Source organism: Myotis daubentonii, chromosome 9 (assembly GCF_963259705.1).
Source record: "Myotis daubentonii chromosome 9, mMyoDau2.1, whole genome shotgun sequence".
Classification (NCBI taxonomy): Eukaryota; Metazoa; Chordata; class Mammalia; order Chiroptera; family Vespertilionidae; genus Myotis; species Myotis daubentonii.
The window spans coordinates 66675316-66694331 of NC_081848.1; the positions used below are offsets into that span (position 1 = coordinate 66675316).

At 41.1% G+C, this 19016-nt stretch overlaps 1 protein-coding gene across 1 annotated transcript; it reads left to right on the plus strand.

The window, feature by feature from the left end:
• Positions 1 to 5969: 5969 nt before the first annotated feature.
• Positions 5970 to 6929, plus strand: LOC132242260 (olfactory receptor 10Q1). The gene has a single exon (XM_059711163.1). It carries the CDS (start codon positions 5970 to 5972, stop codon positions 6927 to 6929), a length of 960 nt encoding a protein of 319 aa, XP_059567146.1.
• Positions 6930 to 19016: the final 12087 nt, after the last annotated feature.

Below are 19016 nucleotides of genomic sequence, written 5' to 3' on the forward strand. Positions count from 1 at the left end.
GTTATTTAGGGTTGAAAACGTGAACATGAAGGCAATTTATACAAAGACTGTGCCACACATCTTACTTAATAAACCTAATGGCAATGATTTTATTCTTATATGTCATAAAAGCCAAAAAAAAAACCCCACATTTTTCATGCTTTTTACAGCACAACATTAGCCTCACAAACTCTTATTTTGAACAAAATTTATAGTGAAGAATGTGACCACCTAAATTATTCACTGTATACCATCTCACTGTACCTTAAATGTTTTGCTACTAGTTTTGTGTTCTCCAAGTATGAACATATATCACAGCTGACGACATTCAAGAAAACGAATGCAGTCTTTGAAAATAACCCCAGGGGAGCTCTAGATATGGTTTGAAAGAAACAACAACATTAAGAGTGAGTAAAAAAATTTTTAAAGTTTGGAAGTACGAATTCTGATGCGTTTCATTTTTTAAATATGTTATAGCCTCACCTTGGGTATATGTGCTAGTTCTTTCTTTGAAATCGCCCTAGCTTGCCTGTCCCAGCAGACATCAGATTTCAGTACTACATACCTTGCTTTATCCTCAGATTAAGGATGTTTTACCCAAAAATTTGTTTGCTCCTAGTTGGGTATAATGCTGCTCATTTGATGTTCATATCTAATAAGATAGAATCATTTTTACAAGTTTTCCTAAGTCAAGGTCTATTTTATTTGGTTTTGATGATAAATAATTAGAATTATTTTTACTGCAATCTCTCTTTAATTTTATTTTTTCTTATTTCTTTTCTCTTTTACTCTTCTAATTATTCAAGGTTCAGCAGACCAACTGGAAGGCCTGGGAAGATGCAGCTGTAGAGGAGCCTCACTATCTACTCTGGAAAAGAGAAGGCCTAAAAGGTAAATATCCAAGTGAAACTCACCATGGTGAGGGAAAAAGAGGGGAGGACAGTTATGCTCACTGGACACCTGCCCTGTCTCAGGCACATTATACACTTGACACATTTAATCTTTATAAATTCCTTATAAGGCTCCATATTCAAATCCCCAATCATTAGAGAACCAAAGCTCAGCAATTAACATAATTACTAGGAAATTTAATTAGCAAATATGGGGATTATTTAGGGGTTTCAAACCTAAATCTGGTTGACCATAAAAATCCATGTGATTGACATGCTACTATCCTTCCTTTTCAACATTAGATTTAAATAATAAACCAAAGATAAAGAAAAATTTAACATTTATTATATGATTGTAAAATTATGTATATTCATTGTAAAATTTTTAAATACAGAAAAACATAGAAATACATAAAGGTCCACAATCCCATCAACTTGGTAAGACTCACTATTAACATTTTAAGGTAAGTGTTTTTTATTAATAGATATAATTATATTTAAATGAAACCATGATATAATACTTTCTTATCATCTGCTTTTTCATGAGCCTTCCAGATCTTATTAAGTATTTTTCTATAACATAATTTTTAAATAGTTGCAATGTTTCATCACATGAATAATCCATAATTAGCATTTTCTTACTATTTATATTTAAGTTGGTAGAATTTTTAGCCATTATATTGAAAACTGTGATGAACATTCCTGTGAATCATTTTATGCACCTAGTCATGGTTAGTTTATTTGAAAAAAAATCCTTAAAATAATATTGCTGAATTAAAGTGTATGCATTTCTTCAAGTCTTTTATTGTATACTAGAGGCCCGGTGCACAAAATTCGTCCACTCAGGGGAGGGGTCCCTCAGCCCAGTCTGCATCCTCTTGTAGTCCGGGAGCCCTCAGGGGATGTCCAACTGATGGCTTAGGCCTGCTCCCCATGGGAAGTGGGCCTAAGCCAGCAGTCAGACATCCTTAGCACTGCCATGGATGCAGGAGAGACTCCCGCCACAGTCACTACACTCAACAGCCATGAGCCTGGCTTCTGGCTGAGCAACACCCCCCCACCCCCCCCACCCCCGTGGGAGCACACTGACCATGAGGGGACAGCTCCTGTGTTGAGCATCTTCCCCTGGTGGTCAGTGCGCATTATAGCAACTGGTCATTCCACCATTCGGTTGATTTGCATTTTAGCCTTTTATTATAAAGGATTATCATTTTGCATTCCACACATTTTTACAGTACTTTATATTTCCAGTATCTATATTTGGTAATATTATCTCTCCTTGCAACTTTAACACCAGTATTATCTTTTTCCATTACTCTCAGTATGTAAACAGAAAATAGTACCCAATTTTGTCTAATTTTATATTAATTTGAATACTATTTAAATTGAATGTTTATATACTTCTTAGCCTTTGCATATTTCTTTTTTGAATTGCCTATTTTCCTAATGGTGGGATTTATTTTTTTCTGGGTTAAAAATTTTCATTTTCTCTTCAGTTTGCTTATTATATTTTCCCCACAGACCTTTACATTTTTATTCTGTCAAAATATTTTTGTAAACTTTGCTCATTTGATTATAATTTGGTTACACTCTGAGATCTGAAAAAAAACTTTTAGCTTTCTTCCATTTTTAAAAATATTTGAATCTAAGTCAATCAGAAATACATTTTCATGTATAATGTATTGACTTTACTAAATTTTGCATTTTATATTATGTATGTTTTCAAGAATTATCCTTGGAGAATTATTTTGCTTTGAACAATATTTGCATTTAACCAATCAGTCTTAAATACATATTTTACCATTTGATTTTTCAAATCCAGTTTTTATACTACAATTTCCTCAATCTTGAATTATGTATTCTAATTAATCACCCAGTATCCAAGAGTCTTTGTTGAGGAATTGCTTTAACTGTATTTAGAATTAACTGTATTTTTAAGTGTTTATAAATCTGAGAAAGCCTCTTGCTTTTGAACATAAATCACTAAATCCTGGTTATAGAGTTCTTTCACAAGAATTTGTTTTTCTTAAAATTCTGTAGACACTTTTCTATTGTTTCTTGAGTTTTTATATTGAAAATAAAGTTGTGTCCAAACCAAAATTGCCTAGTTTATAGGTATTTTTCCCTTCCCAGATGCTTATAAAGCTCTTTCTTTTCTTTTTTTAAAATATATTTTATTGATTTTTACAGAGAGGAAGGGAGAGGGATAGAGAGGTAGAAACATCGATAAGAGAGAAACATGGATCAGCTGCCTCCTGCACACCCCCTACTGGGGATGTGCCCGCAACCAAGGTACATGCCCTTGACTGGAATCGAACCTGTGACCCTTCAGTCCACAGGTCGACGCTCTATCCACTGAGCTAAACCAGTCAGGGCTAAAGCTCTTTCTTATTCATGTAATTATTTTGATGCCTGCTTCAATTCTGCTACTGCATTTATAGTTTTCTTATGGTCTTTTCTTATCTCATGCAGCTCCACTCCACTCATTTTTACCTGACTCCCTTATCTTTTTCTTTCATTTGAACCTGAGTTATAAAGTTCAAGTTAATTATTAGAAACTTAGAAAAAAAATATTTAAAAGAGAGAAAATAAAGAGTATATATCAAGAAGGATTAGAATGAAAGGTGGGGTTTTTTTTTAGTTTTATATGAAGTCTAAAAACTGACTGAAAAGTGAACCACCCAGGAATAAATCATTGGATAGCCATAAAATGGGATACCACAAAAGCAATGAAAAGAACAAAGTCTTGTTAGAACAGCAATCAAGAATGACCTTTGCACACATCATGATGAAGCCAGTTACAATACAGTACATACTTTATCATTACACATATAAATTGAAACATAAACTAATGTCCAGTCATAACATTTGAAAAAGTAGTTACCTTTGGGAGGTATAATACTGAAAGGAGGTACAAAAGATGCTTGTAGGTTATTAGAATTGTTCTATTTCTTAATTTTGGTAGTGGTTACACTAGTATCTTTACTATGTGAAAAATAAATCAAGCTTTACACTTAAGATCTGTGAAAGTTTCTGTGTGCATGTCATACTTCAATAATAATTTACCAAAATAGTGAACTACACACCCATTTAGTTAATTTTTAAAATATCCACAACTATACAAATTTTTGTTTTATTAAACACAAGCAAATAATTAGCCCTTGCCAATTTTTTTTTATTTTTGTTAATTAAATCTTTATTGTTCAGATTATTACATTTGTTCCTCTTTCCCCCCCCCATAACTCCCCTCCTCCCAGTTCCCGCCCCACCCTCCGCCCTCACTCCCCACCCACTGTCCTCATCCATAGGTGCACGATTTTTGTCCAGTCTCTTCCCGCATCTCCCACACCCCTTTCCCCGCCAAGAACAGTCAGTCCATTCCCTTTCTATGTCCCTGATTCTATTATAATCACCAGTTCATTCTGTTCATCAGATTATTTATTCACTTGATTCTTAGATTCACTTGTTGATAGATGCATATTTTTTGTTCATAATTAGTATCTTTACCTTTTTCTTCTTCTTCCTCTTCTTAAAGGATACCTTGCAGCATTTCATATAATATTGGTTTGGTGGTGATGAACTCCTTTAGCTTTTCCTTATCTGTGAAGCTCTTTATCTGACCTTCAATTCTGAATGATAGCTTTCTGGATAAAGTAATCTTGGTTGTAGGTTCTTGGTATTCATCACTTTGAATATTTCTTGCCACTCCCTTCTGGCTTGCAAAGTTTCTGTTGAGAAATCAGCTGACAGTCGTATGGGTATTCCCTTGTAGGTAACTGAGTTTCTTTCTCTTGCTGCTTTTAAGATTCTCTCTTGTCTTTTGCTCTTGGCATTTTAATTATGATGTGTCTTGGTGTGGTCCTCTTTGGATTCCTTTTGTTTGGGGTTCTCTGCACTTCCTGGACTTGGAAGTCTATTTCTTTCACCAGGTAGGGGAAGTTTTCTGTCATTATTTCTTCAAATAGGTTTTCAATATCTTGGTCTCTCTCATCTTCTGGCACCCCTATAATTCTGATGTTGGTAAGCTTGAAGCTGTCCCAGAGGCTCCTTACACTATCTTCGTATTTTCAGATTCTTTTTTCATTTTGCTTTTCTGGTTGGGTGTTTTTTGCTTCTTCGCATTTCAAATCTTTGACTTGATTCTTGCGCTCCTCTGGTCTGCTATTGGGAGTCTGTATAATATTCGTTATTTCAGTCCATGTATGCTTAATTTCTAATTGGTTCTTTATCACAACATCGAGGGTCTCATTAGATTTCTTGAGGATCTCACTATATTTATCGGCAGTCTCACCAGTCTTTACGAGGGCCTTACTAAGTTTATCGGCAGCTTCTAGACAGTTCTTGAGAGACCTTAAAAGTGTGGTTCTGAACTCAATATCCTCCATTGACAGTTTTGTCCTGTTTCTTTGTCTCTGCATTTTTTATGCTTTCTTGGTGCACCCCCTTGTGGTCTTTGTCAGCAGTCTTGTTGCAGTTAAGCCTTGATTGTTGTAGGTAATACTGGGGGGGATTTGACCTCCAGGCCAACTGGCTGTGAGAATAGCCCTTGTCAATTTGATTTAAAATGCCAGAGTGGAAAAAAAAAAAAGTGAAGTACTGAGAAATTCAGATTGATAGTTACAAAATAATATGAGGATGTAACACTCAGTACAGGAAATATAGTTAATAATATTGTAATATGGTACCAGTTGGGTACTGGAAATATCAGAGGATATTTGTAACCTATATGATTGTCTAACCACTATGCGATACACCTGAGACTAATACAAAATAATATTGAATTTAAATTGTAATGAAAAAATTATTTTTAAATGACAAAATGATCATAACAATAACAGCAATAATAATAAAATATACCAGGGTAAAAAAAAAAAAAAAGACATTGCACCAGGAATACCTATACATCTTTGTCACCAGAAATGTCTACAGATGAGTATATATCCCATTCATGAGCTTTCCATGGAAACACATACCATACCGTCTATGAACATTTATTCCAAGCATTGATATTGGCAAAGTTAAAGTCACTTATTTTCTTCAGCTAATAGATGAACTCAGCAAAGGAAGATTCAGCACTTTCTGTTCTGTTTTGCAGGAGACATGTTTGCTAGGAGCCCTGTCCTCAACCAGTCCGGCCCCACTGAGTTCGTGTTCCGAGTATTCACTGCTGTCCCTGAATTCCAGGCCCTTCTCTTCATCCTCTTCCTCCTCCTCTACCTGATGATCCTTTGTGGCAACACAGCCATCATCTGGGCAGTGTGCACACACAGCTCCCTGCGCACCCCAATGTATTTCTTCCTGTCCAACTTGTCCTTCATAGAGATCAGCTACACCACCGTGGTGGTGCCCTTGATGCTTTCCAACATCTTTGGAGCCCGGAAGCCCATTTCTCTGGCTGGCTGCGGGGCCCAAATGTTCTTTTTTGTCACACTTGGTAGTGCTGACTGTTTCCTCTTGGCAATCATGGCATATGATCGCTATGTGGCCATCTGCCACCCACTGCACTACACCCTCACCATGACCCAGAAGCTGTGCATCCAGATGGTGGGCTGTGCCGTGGGGCTGGCGCTCTACCTGTCCCTGCAGCTCACATCCTTAATCTTCACCTTGCCCTTCTGTGGACACCTCCGGGAAATCAACCACTTCCTCTGTGATGTGCCTCCGGTCCTGAGGCTGGCCTGCGCTGACATCCGTGTGCACCAGGCCGTCCTCTATGTCGTGAGCATCCTCGTGCTGATTGTCCCCTTTATCCTTATTTCTGTCTCCTACGTGTTCATCACCATGGCCATCCTGCGCATCCGTTCTGCTGAGGGCCGCCGCCGGGCCTTCTCCACCTGCTCTTCCCACCTCACCGTGGTCTTGCTACAGTATGGCTTCTGTGCCTTGGTCTACCTGCGTCCTCAATCTATCTCTTCTGTGGAGGAGGACCGCCAATTTGCCCTCATTTACACCTTTGTCACCCCCTTACTCAACCCGCTGATTTATACCCTTAGGAACAAGGATGTCAAAGGTGCCCTCAGGAATGCCATCATCGGTAAAGCAGCCTTGGACACTGATTGAAGGGTTAGGGGAACTAGGGTGGGTGTCTGTAGGTCTCCATGATAATGAACTCTAAGCAAGAAATATAAAATTATAACACTGACTTTCTCACACTTTGCAGTTAACATTTCTCTTTTGTCATATTTGCTCTATGTCTATAATCCACAGTCATTTTCCTGAAGTGTTTTAAATAAGACTTGAAAATTTGGACAAATCTTTCTATGGAGGAGCTCTAGTCTGCTAGTCCTAATTGAAAGATTCTCGGCTCAGACGTGACATTAGCTCTATCAGGGAACCCTCACCCCATACACACTGTGAGTAAAGGTTGGTACCTTTAGATGGCCTGTCTCCTGAGGAGGCAATGATATTAATTTATCTTGTGAAAGATGCCTCAAATAGGGACTATTCATTAAGACATATATTTTGCTAAAATAAATATATTTTATTATTGTTTTAGTTATGAGTGTATGGCTAAACATAATTTATTTAATGCATCCATATCCTTTACTTCATGCACCCCACTGGTCACCTTCATTTCCTTTCATTCTTCCATGCAGGGAGCTGTCAGAATTAGCATTCACTGACAAGGCTCTCACGCCATGTGTCATTCATGCAAGAGTATGGAAGACAGCTTGGTGTTGATGCCAGCACTGCTTTCATGAGCTGCCTATGCTGGTGGCTTCAGGTAGCCTTGTTCTTACCTCTTCGTCACCTCTTCCTGTGCCCTCATAATGGCTGCTGCTCAGGTATCCACTCAGCAGGTGGCACTACTGTTCCTCCCACCTCAGCAAGGTCCTGCTGCAGGATGGTTGCTACACCTTCCTGTCCCTGTACCCCAACCACCGGTAAACACTCAAGTAGAATGGGCTTCCCTTCCTGGTGTTCCCCACGGACACCATACTGCTCAACTCATTTTCATCCTGAGCAACAATGAGGTGAAGAGGACTCCAGGGATAGCTTTCAGCAGGGATGCCCTCGTTCAGAACAATTATCAGGCAGGGTGTCTGGATCCAGCCCCTGAAGTTGATGTTACTTAGCAGCAACTCCAGGAAGAAGAGTGAGAGTGCCCTTCAGTGAATATTAAAGTGGTGGAAGAAATTGGTGTAATCCTTCTGAATGTAATACAACTAGGTGTACCAAAGCCTAGAAAGGTTCTATTCTTTGATTCAATGATTCCTATTCTAAATCATAACTTCAAAAAAGTAAGAGAGAGAAAACTAAGATGGCGGCATAGGTAAACACCGGAGTTAGCTGCCTCGAACAACCACTTCACAAATACAACTAAAAGACTGAACGGACATCGCCCAGAACTACAGGAAGACTGGCTGAGGGGAAATTCTTCAACTAGAAGGAAAGAGAACAGCATACGAGACTCAGAGGAGGCGCAGTGAGGAAAATACAAAGGTGCGGAGGTACGCGCGCAGTGGGCTGGTAGCTGAGGGCTCGGTTGTCATTTTCAATCAGGAGGGAGTCTCAGATTCTGAGCTCCAGTTCTGGGGAAGTCTCTAGGGACCCAGACTCAATCGGGAGAAGCGGGACTGTCTGGCATCGGTCGGAACGCGAGGGCAGCTTTCTCTCCGAGGTTTGCAGCAGTTGCTGGGACTCTGAGAGGAAGAGCCTCTGGGGACAGGACTGAGAGCAGCCGTAACTGCTCCCTCCACCCGCCCTGTTTGATCCCGTGTGACCCGCCCTGCCCAAGCCCTGTGCAGAGCCATTTGCCAGATAGCCTCAGGCAAAGGCTAGATTAGCACCTCCCTAGAGGACAGAAGTTTTCCCACTGCAGACACAGCTGATTCTCACAGCCAGTTGGCCTGGAGGTCAAATCCCCCTAGTATTAACTACAACAATCAAGGCTTAACTACAACAAGACTGCGCACAAAGACCACTAGGGGGTGCACCAAGAAAGCATAAAAAATGCGGAGACAAAGAAACAGGACAAAACTGTCAATGGAGGATATTGAGTTCAGAACCACACTTTTAAGGTCTCTCAAGAACTGTCTAGAAGCCGCCGATAAAGTTATTGAGATCCTCAAGAAATCTAATGAGACCCTCGATGTTGTGATAAAGAACCAACTAGAAATTAAGCATACACAGACTGAAATAACGAATATTATACAGACTCCCAACAGCAGACCAGAGGAGCGCAAGAATCAAGGCAAAGATTTGAAATGCGAAGAAGCAAAAAACACCCAACCAGAAAAGCAAAATGAAAAAAGAATCCGAAAATACGAAGATAGTGTAAGGAGCCTCTGGGACAGCTTCAAGCATACCAACATCAGAATTATAGGGGTACCAGAAGATGAGAGAGACCAAGATATTGAAAACCTATTTGAAGAAATAATGACAGAAAACTTCCCCTACCTGGTGAAAGAAATAGACTTCCAAGTCCAGGAAGCGCAGAGAACCCCAAACAAAAGGAATCCAAAGAGGACCACACCAAGACACATCATAATTAAAATGCCAAGAGCAAAAGACAAGAGAGAATCTTAAAAGCAGCAAGAGAAAGAAACTCAGTTACCTACAAGGGAATACCCATACGACTGTCAGCTGATTTCTCAACAGAAACTTTGCAAGCCAGAAGGGAGTGGCAAGAAATATTCAAAGTGATGAATACCAAGAACCTACAACCAAGATTACTTTATCCAGAAAGCTATCATTCAGAATTGAAGGTCAGATAAAGAGCTTCACAGATAAGGAAAAGCTAAAGGAGTTCATCACCACCGAACCAGTATTATATGAAATGCTGAAAGGTATCCTTTAAGAAGAGAAAGAAGAAGAAAAAGGTAAAGATACTAATTATGAACAACAAATATGCATCTATCAACAAGTGAATCTAAGAATCAAGTGAATAAATAATCTGATGAACGGAATGAACTGGTGATTATAATAGAATCAGGGACATAGAAAGGGAATGGACTCACTATTCTTGGTGGGGAAAGGGGTGTGGGAGATGCGGGAAGAGACTGGACAAAAGTTGTGCACCTAGGGATGAGGACAGTGGGGGGGTAAGGGCAGAGGGTGGGGTGGGAACTGGATGGAGGGGAGCTATGGGGGAAAAAAAGAGGTACAAATGTAATAATCTGAACAATAAAGATTTACTAAAAAAAAAAAGTAAGAGTCAAAACTGAAAGTATAAGGTGGTTTCTTACTTTTATAAACTGAAAACCTATTAAAATCTAACTTGCAGTCCTGGTCAGTTTGGCTCAGTTGGTTGAGCATCGTCCCATGCACCAAAAGGTCTCTGGTTCAATTCCTGGTCAGGGCACATACTTGGGTTTCGGACTTGATTCCCAGGAGGCAGCCAATTGATGTTTCTCTCTCTCTCTCTCTCTCTCTCTCTCTCTCTCTCTCTCTCTCTCTCTCTCTCCTCTCGCTCTTGCTCTTTCTCGCTCTCGCCCCCCTTCTCTGCCCCCCTTTCTCCTTCCTTTACTACCTCCCTCTCTCTCTAAAAATCAATGGGAAAAAATATCCTCAGGTGAGGATTAACAACAAAAAATAGGAGCCCAATTCTGTAAAACACATGCATAATGATGAATGCAAAAACACCAAAAAGTTAACAGTTGTTATCTGTGGTTTGTAGAATTATAGATACTTTTCCTTCTTTATTAATTTACTAGAGGCCCAGTGCACGAATTTGTGCCCCAGTGGGGTCCCTCAGCCTGGCCTGTGGGATAGGGCTGAAGCCGGCTCTCTGACATCCCCTGAGGGGTCCCAGATTGCAAAGGGTGCAGGCTAGGACAAGGGACCCCACCAGTGCACAATTGGGGCTGGGGAGGGATACAAGAGGTTGGCCAACTGGGGAGGGACTGTGGGAGAGCTCCAGGGCATGTCCAGCCCATCTCACTCAGTCGCAATCGGCTGGACCCCAGCAGCAAGCTAACCTACCAGTTGGAGCATCTGTCCCCTGGTGGTCAGTGCACATCATAGCAAGCAGTGAGTAGCCTTAGCATATAATTAGCATATTATGCTTTGATTGGTTGAATGGACAACAGATGAATGGACACTTAGCATAGTAGGCTTTTATTATAAAGGATTCATTTTTCATCCTATCTAATAATAGACAAACATGGTAGTTGACCATACCTTCGCTATGCTTCCCATTGGCTAATCAGTGCAATATGGAAATTAACCCAACCAAGATGGCGGCCAGCAGCCACGCAGCTGAAGCAAGCAGGAGGCTTGCTTGCTCCAGTGATGGAGGAAGCCATGGTTCCCCGCCTGCCGTGGCCCAGCTCTGAGCTCTGAAAGCAACAAAGTTTCAATTACAGAAGCTAAACAAACCCCAGATACCTGCTTTCAGCAGGCCGTGGCCTCGGAGCTGGAGCGAGCAGGAGCCAGCTCTCAGCTCCAGTGACGGCAACAAAGTTTCAATTATAGAAGGTAAATAAATCCCAGAATAAAAAAATAAAAAAAGAAAGAAAGGAGAGGCTGGGAGCTTCAATCGCCGGCCAGCCTGAAAACGGCCCTCAGCCCCTCACCCAGACTGGCCAGGCACCCCAGTGGGGACCCCCCCTAAAGGGGATGCAGGCAGCCTGAAAACAGCCATCAGCCCCTCATCCAGGCTGGCCAGGCACCCCAGTGGGGACCCTTACCCTGAAGGGGGTGTGACCAGCTGCAAACAGCCATCAGCCCCTCACCCAGGCTGGCCAGGCACCCAAGAGGGTCCCCCACCCTGATCCGGGACACCCTTCAAGGCAAACCAGCCGGCCCTGACCCGTGCACCAGGCCTCTATCCTATATAGTAAAAGGGTAATATGTAAACTGACCCTAACAGCAGAAAGACTGGGAATGACTGGTCACTATGACACACACTGACCACCAGGGGGCAGATGCTCAATGCAGGAGCTGCCCTCTGGTGGTCAGTGTGCTCCCACATGGGGGAGCACTGCTCAGCCACAAGCCAGGCTGATGGCTGCCAGTACAGCAGTGGTGGTGGGAGCCTCTCCTGCCTCCTCAGCAGCGCTAAGGATGTCCGACTGCAGCTTAGATCTGCTCCCCGCTGGCAAGTGGACATCCCCTGAGGGCTGCCGGGCTGCCAGAGGGATGTCTGATTGCCAGCTTAGGCCCAATCCCCCGGGGAGCAGGCCTAAGCCAGCAGGTGGTCATCCCCTGAAGGGTCCCAGATTGCGAGAGGGCACAGGTCGGGCTGAGGGATCCCCCCCCCCCCAGTGCACAAATTTTTGTGCACCAGGCCTCTAGTGTTTTTAATAATAAGACTGTGTTTCTCCTACACTCAAAAAAGAATCTGACATGCATATAGATTTATTTGGCACATAAACTTCCCATCATCACAGTACCATGATCCTTCTCCACTTGTCACATTTTTCCTACATTCCACTTCTTTTTTTTTTTTTTGGTTACTTCTTTTTTTCTTCAAACCTACTGTTGATGCTTTACAATTTTTTTAAGCTGATTTCACATGGGGATAAGGAAAATGAATTACAAAGTGTTACTTATTCTGGAAAGAGTTATGGATTTAACAATATATTAGAAATGTCTTTGTTTCCAACTAAATGTTGGAGAAGAACAAAACTCTCTGGTTGGCAGTTTGCTTATTAACAAATGCAGGCCAAGTCATATCAGACTATATGAATCAATTAAATGTACATAGTGTGCTAGGCATTGTCTGGAATGCCAATAAAAGGTAAGTTTGGCCCTGACTGGTTTGGCTCAGTGGATAGAGCATCGGCCTATGGACTGAAGGGTCCTGGGTTTGATTCTTATCAAGGGCATGTACCTTGGTTATGGGCTCAATCCCCAGTAGGGGGTGTTCAGGAGGCAGCTGATTGATGTTTCTCATCAATGTTTCTAACTCTCTATCCCTCTCCCTTCCTCTCCATAAAAATCAATAAAATATTTTTTTTAAAAAAAAGGTAAGCTTGCATGCATTTCCATGCCTCCTTTCATTTCTATTTAATGCCACAAATCATTCAGAAGATTAACTTGGAACTCAAAAAGAAGAGGGTGAAATGTTACTCTATTGGGAAGAAAGACCTGAAGGATCTATCAGTCCTTTCAATTGAATTACTGGACTCCCTTAGTTACTTTCCTGTACCTATTTTAGCTGAATAAAATTAGCTTCTCTTTCTTAATGAAAAATTGTCCCTTTAATATAAAATTGTCCCCATAAAATTGTTAGTTCCTGGAATTAGAACATTGAGTGGAGTATATCAGGAGTCAAATGATGGAACTGAAATGTCAATCAATGATGTTTCCCTTGAGAAAATGCTGATCTCCCTGGTTTCCCTAAATGGTAGCTTTCTGGTAGCATAAGTGGAAGTCAGAACTTGCAAAACTGTTTAGGTTTCCTCCACTTTTCCTCTCCTGCATCTTCAGCACTTCTTTTAAAATTCTATTCCTTCATTCAAAACCCTGCTCATCTCTTTCATGCAGCCTTTTGGGTTTTTGAGTTTGTTCTTTGTATCAACTGACTTACAGAGAAGTACTTGCCCAGGAAGTAACCTCTCCATCCACTAACATTCTCTATTTACACCTCAATTGTTGGAATTTTATTAAAATACATTTTATCATGTAGTGTAATTAATTGAGTATATGTCTCCCTACAAATCAATAAGCAACTTGAGTCCAAACTACTTGGCAAAATCATCACTGGTATGGTATGATGTCACAGTGGATTTCTCCAACTCTTTCCTTACAGTTTAATTGGAGGATGAAAGGAAGGCTTAGTCACAGTGATGGGAGCAGTATTTTTTTTTAAAATATATTTTATTGATTTTTTACAGAGAGAAAGGGAGAGAGATAGAGAGTTAGAAACATCGATGAGAGAGAAACATCGATCAGCTGCCTCCTGCACATCTCCTACTGGGGATGTGCCCGCAACCCAGGTACATGCCCTTGACCGGAATTGAACCTGGGACCTCTCAGTCCGCAGGCCGACGCTCTATCCACTGAGCCAAACCGGTTTCGGCGGGAGCGGTATTTTTATGTGAGAATTTTTCCCCAGCATTTCTCAAATATATATACTAGAGGCCCAGTGTATGAAAATTCATGCACTGGAAGGGGGGTCCCTCAGTCCGACCTGTCCCCTCTCACAGTCCAGGAGCCCTCAGGGGCAGGAGGTGACCGGCGATCAGGGGAAGGTGACGCCCCCATCACACCTCTGCTGCTGTCACTGCCAGCAGTGCAAGCCTCAGCCGGCCCTGGTTACCTGAGCCTCAGGTGGTCCTAGGCAGCCTTACAGCCGCCATCCGAGGCTTGCCTGTACCTCAGGCTGGCCCTGGGCGGCTGGGCAGCTGACAGCCAAGGCTTGCCTGCACCTCGGGCCGGCCCTGGGCGGCTGGGCAGCTGACAGCCAAGGCTTGCCTGCACCCACCTCAGGCCAGCCCTGGGTGGCTGGGGGGCTGAGGGGACTGGGGGACTCCAGAGGCAGTCACCCCAGCGGCGTTGAGGGGACAGGACGCCGCCATCTTGTGGCTATGGGCACCACCATCTTTAAGGGCATGGCAGTCAATTAGCATATTCCCTCCTTATTGGCTGTGGGCACCACCATCTTTGTGACAGCATGAAGATCAGTTTGCATATTCCCTCTTTATTAGATAGGATATATACGTGTGTGTGTGTGTGTGTGTGTGTGTGTGTGTGTACATTTAAATCCAAATTCTGAGAAAAAGTAGTTGAGAAATCAAGAAAATGGGGGGAAATATTATAATTCTCCTGCATGAATTACAGCATAATGATCAACACAGAGCGGCAACGAGTTCAGAGGAGTCATGTCAAGGGGAAAGCAGGAGACATGGCACACAGTCAAACGTTAAGTCTGCATTTCTGGAATCTGGACAAGAAGCACTGGAAGAAGAGCAGTCACGATCTAATCAGTCAGTCTTGCTAGGAGCTGCTTCTGAGTGTGTGTGCATGGTCCTATCTGCTGCCAACATGAGTCATTCTTACAAATAAAATTAACATTTATAAGTTTATATGCGTAGGATATTATACAAATCCTATGAGTGATGTTCCAAGAAATAAATTTTGGAAGCAAATTTAACTCCTTAAATTGGAAGTTTTGACATGTGGTTTTGTGTAGTGCTGTTCATCTTACTGGGAGATCTGAATGCTTAGTTATTAAAATATCACCCAATAATACTCATGGGCATATTCCAGTATTTGGCTATTCACTATAGTCTACATACTTGATATATACTAATACACCTAGTATTTATAGTTATTAAACAAATTTAGATACCTATAATAATAATTAAAGTGTATAAAGAATGTCAAAATATTTTAAGAATGACATAAGTTTATGCATTCCTGAAAATTTCTAGGGGTTTCAATTTCTCATTCTCACATGTTAAAGACCAAGGAAACCATATAGGAAGTGTGTGTTTGTTCATGTCTGTGTTGTCTAATTACAACTAATAAGTGTAGATAGAGAGATGGCTAGATAAGGAAATGATTGAATGAAATAGATTATAAAACACATCCTGGGCAGACAGTTTGTATTATGGATATGGGATGAGTCAGAATAACCCACAGTACCACATCATCAAGAATCTCAAATGGTGCCTAACCAGTTTGGCTCAGTGGATAGAGCATCGGCCTGCGAACTGAAGGGTCCCAGGTTTGATTCCGGTCAAGGGCATGTACCCTGGCTGCGGGCACATCCCCAGTTGGGTGGTGTGCAGGAGGCAGCTGATTGATGCCTCTTTCTCATCGATGTTTCTAACTCTCTATCCTTCTCCCTTTCTCTCTGTAAAAAAATCAATAAAATATATATATTTTTTTTTTTAAAAAGAATCTCAAATGGTGACGGGGGCAGGGATTTAGGATAAGAAGAAGAATATTGAGATACAGTGACTTGTAGATGAAGAAGGAACTATTTTATGTGTCAGACACTGGCTTGTATGCTTAAATTTATAGACAGAAACATAAGATATTTGCTTTCAAAGAGTTCATATTATTGGGAAAGTGAACATGCAATTATGAGTCAATCTTTTTTTATCTAGAGTAGAAGAAAGTAACATATGCAAGAAAACAATAGTGTCACATAGGCCAGCGTCTTCCTCAACATAAGTTTTGGTAAGTTCTGTTTTTTCCAAGAAGGATTTCTTACTTTTTCCCCATAACCAAGGAGTTCTCAGAAGCCCTAGCTCCAAAATGTCTAAATCAACAGCTCCCTCCTACCTGCCCATATGAGGACAGCAAATCCATGTATTTATACATAAGTGCCTCCCACTTACTTGTTCTATCCTGGGCCTTATTTCTGAGTAAATGCCACATACCTGGTCTCCTCCCTCTTGCCTAATGTGGATTAACTTCCCATGCAACTGGGAGGCTGACTCTTCACTCTGAATGTTATCATATATAGGAGCAATCTTGGCTCCACTCTGTCTCCCAGAATCCGCTTCTAGAATCCCAGCAAAGATTTAACATCTCAACCTCTGCTTATCTGGGAGAAAAGATAAGGCAAGAAAATATTTTCCATTGATTCAGATGTGATAAAAGATTCAAATTCCATTTGAAGCAAAAAGAAAAAGTGGGAGCTTGTTTTGCTTCTATTATAATGTAATCAAAGTGTAAATATCATACAATAAAATACATAGATCTCAACTGGTTCGGGTTGATGTGTTTAGACAATTGTACTCAGTAATGAAATGTTTTTATCACCCCAGAAAGTTCTCTTGTGCCCCTTTCCAATCAAGTGCTCTCCCAGCCCAATCAACCACTGCACTGTTCTGGCTTCTATCACTCATATTCCCCTTCTAGGTGTGGGTAGCTATATAAATGATAGATGATAGATAGATGATAGATAGATAGATAGATGATAGATAGATAGATAGATAGATAGATAGATAGATAGATAGATGATAGATAGATAGATAGATAGATAGATAGATAGGAAGAAAGAAAGAAAAACTTGCTTTTCCTTTTTTCTCCATTGTCCAGTTATTTTAAATACTAGAGGCCCAATGCAAGGGGCTCAGCCCCCACTGCAGCAGCGGCAGCCACCTCTGCCTCAGCGCCCCCCCCGCCTACTGTGGCGGCCACTTCTGCCTCGGCCCTTGCAACCATGGCTTTGTCCAGAAGGACATCTGGAAGGATGTCCTGTCTAATTAGCATATTACCCTTTTATTATTATAGATTAGTCATGAATAACCATATAGTTAGTCTGTAGGTGAAGTTGCTTTCTGCTGAGGAGGGGGTGAGTGTTCTTGGTTTGGGTGAGAAATAAGGCATATTTAAACATTAGAAGAAGGAATGTACTGATTTGGGCTTTGTCTCTGGCTATACAGCCTCCCTTGCTCCTATCCATTTCAGGGTCTGTTTTTTCAGCTTTCCCAATGTATCTGTAAAACACTCAATATTATTTCAATATGTTTCTTTTCAATATTAAAAACCCAGACTTTATTTCTTTTATTGGCAACTAAGAGTACTGAGTGCTAAATCAATGGGTCCCTAGATTTCCTTCCCATGCTGACATTCATTCAAGTGACACAGAGGCCATAGCCTACCCTTTCCACTAGAGATAGCATCTCTTGGGACTCATTGCCCCTCTTGCAGGAATTAACTCAATTCTTGAGATATTTTACTAATTGCTCCCCCTCTACTAGGCACTACAGGGTAAACAGAGAACGAATTCTCAAAATGCTTACTATCTCACTGGGAACATAAGACACACAACAAATAATTCACTCTACAAAGAGCAGTAACCAACTAAGTTACAAACAGGAAATCACAGGTAGGAAGAGGTACCAGAAGATGAACAAACAAAAAAAGCAGAGTTAACTGTCTATTTCCCATTTACCTCATAGAGACTGGTATGTGAAAACAACTGTTTGTCTTGAGGAAAACACCTTGGAGATACAATCCCAAAGGACTTAGAAGGTGCTAATGTCCCATGTGAGCTCAGCATGATGACTATTAACTCCGATTCTTGGGAAAAGAGTCTGATTCTGAAAATCACATAAGAGCTGCTCTTAGTCACTCCACTGCTGCCCTGCCAACAACACAAACTATTGAGTCTAGAGTCCAGTCACTTTCTGAGATCCTACCATCTTTCAAAGGTGAGCTTTTTTAACTTAGTGCTGCTCTTAACCAGTGAGGCAGATGCCTCAGGAGGTCAGCAAAATTTGTACAGTATAGCTGATGGGTGGGAAAGGCAGGACAGGAAGGTGAGAGTAGAGATTGTCCCTCAAAAATATACAGTTCTACATTCTGGTTAAGCCCAAACCATTTGGGCATAGTGAATTTTTACCCTCATCTTTCTATGATTCTTCTTTCCTAAGAGAGCCACTCCATGACCTCCTACTGCTATAATCTCCTCTACTCGGCAGGTTGCTTCTTGGTTGGAGTCCCAATGACATGGTTTGACTTCAACAACCCCCTGCAGCATCGACTTGGCCTATAAAAAAATTACATATTCATTCTATGCCATGGATGAGGAAGCATTGCCCTACCATGCTTTTTCCTATCCCTGGTATACTGGGCTGATCCAGTGAGCCTTCTCTTTTAGAAGTGAGAGGCAAACATGTCTTTAGATCTTTATGTATCCTCTAAACTGTCTGTTTACCCAACATCTAGCCATGAGTAAAGCAAAATTCTGGTCTACATTCTCCAAGAGCAGTTCTTTTGGAGTCCCCCCTAAGTTGAGGAGGAAGGAGTATATACCCATACTCATTCTTAACCCTCAATTGTTTTTCCTTCCCCAAACTCTTCACTTTAATGACACTTCAAAATTCTATCTTCTTCGATTTAAAGGATGAGGATGGATGGTGGGAAAAGTCTTAGAACTAAGTTGTTCATTTTTAAGTAATTCCTTCAGAGAGGGGTATCTAGCATCTTTAGAATATGGCATATACCTCAAATATTATCTTAATTTGGGGAATTTAACTACAGTTGGAGCCCACTGTAAAAATCACATTCAGAATTATGTTAGAGTTTAAAACATTTTTATTGAGAAGTATCTGTCATGTCTCTATTTTTTCTTTGTGAAAGGCATTTACTAGAGCTCTGCACAGCTGACACAGTTCCTTATTAAGTAATCTTTCTCCACCCTTCATTGCCCTTCAGCCTAAATGAAGTGCCCACCCCCCTGCAATGGCTGTAACTAAATGGTACTATATTGGGGTTCCTTGTGGGGATAAGAAGACT

Excerpts from the sequence above, each read along its gene's own strand:
- LOC132242260 (XM_059711163.1), top strand. The coding sequence starts at position 5,970 with ATGTTTGCTAGGAGCCCTGTCCTCAACCAGTCCGGCCCCACTGAGTTC.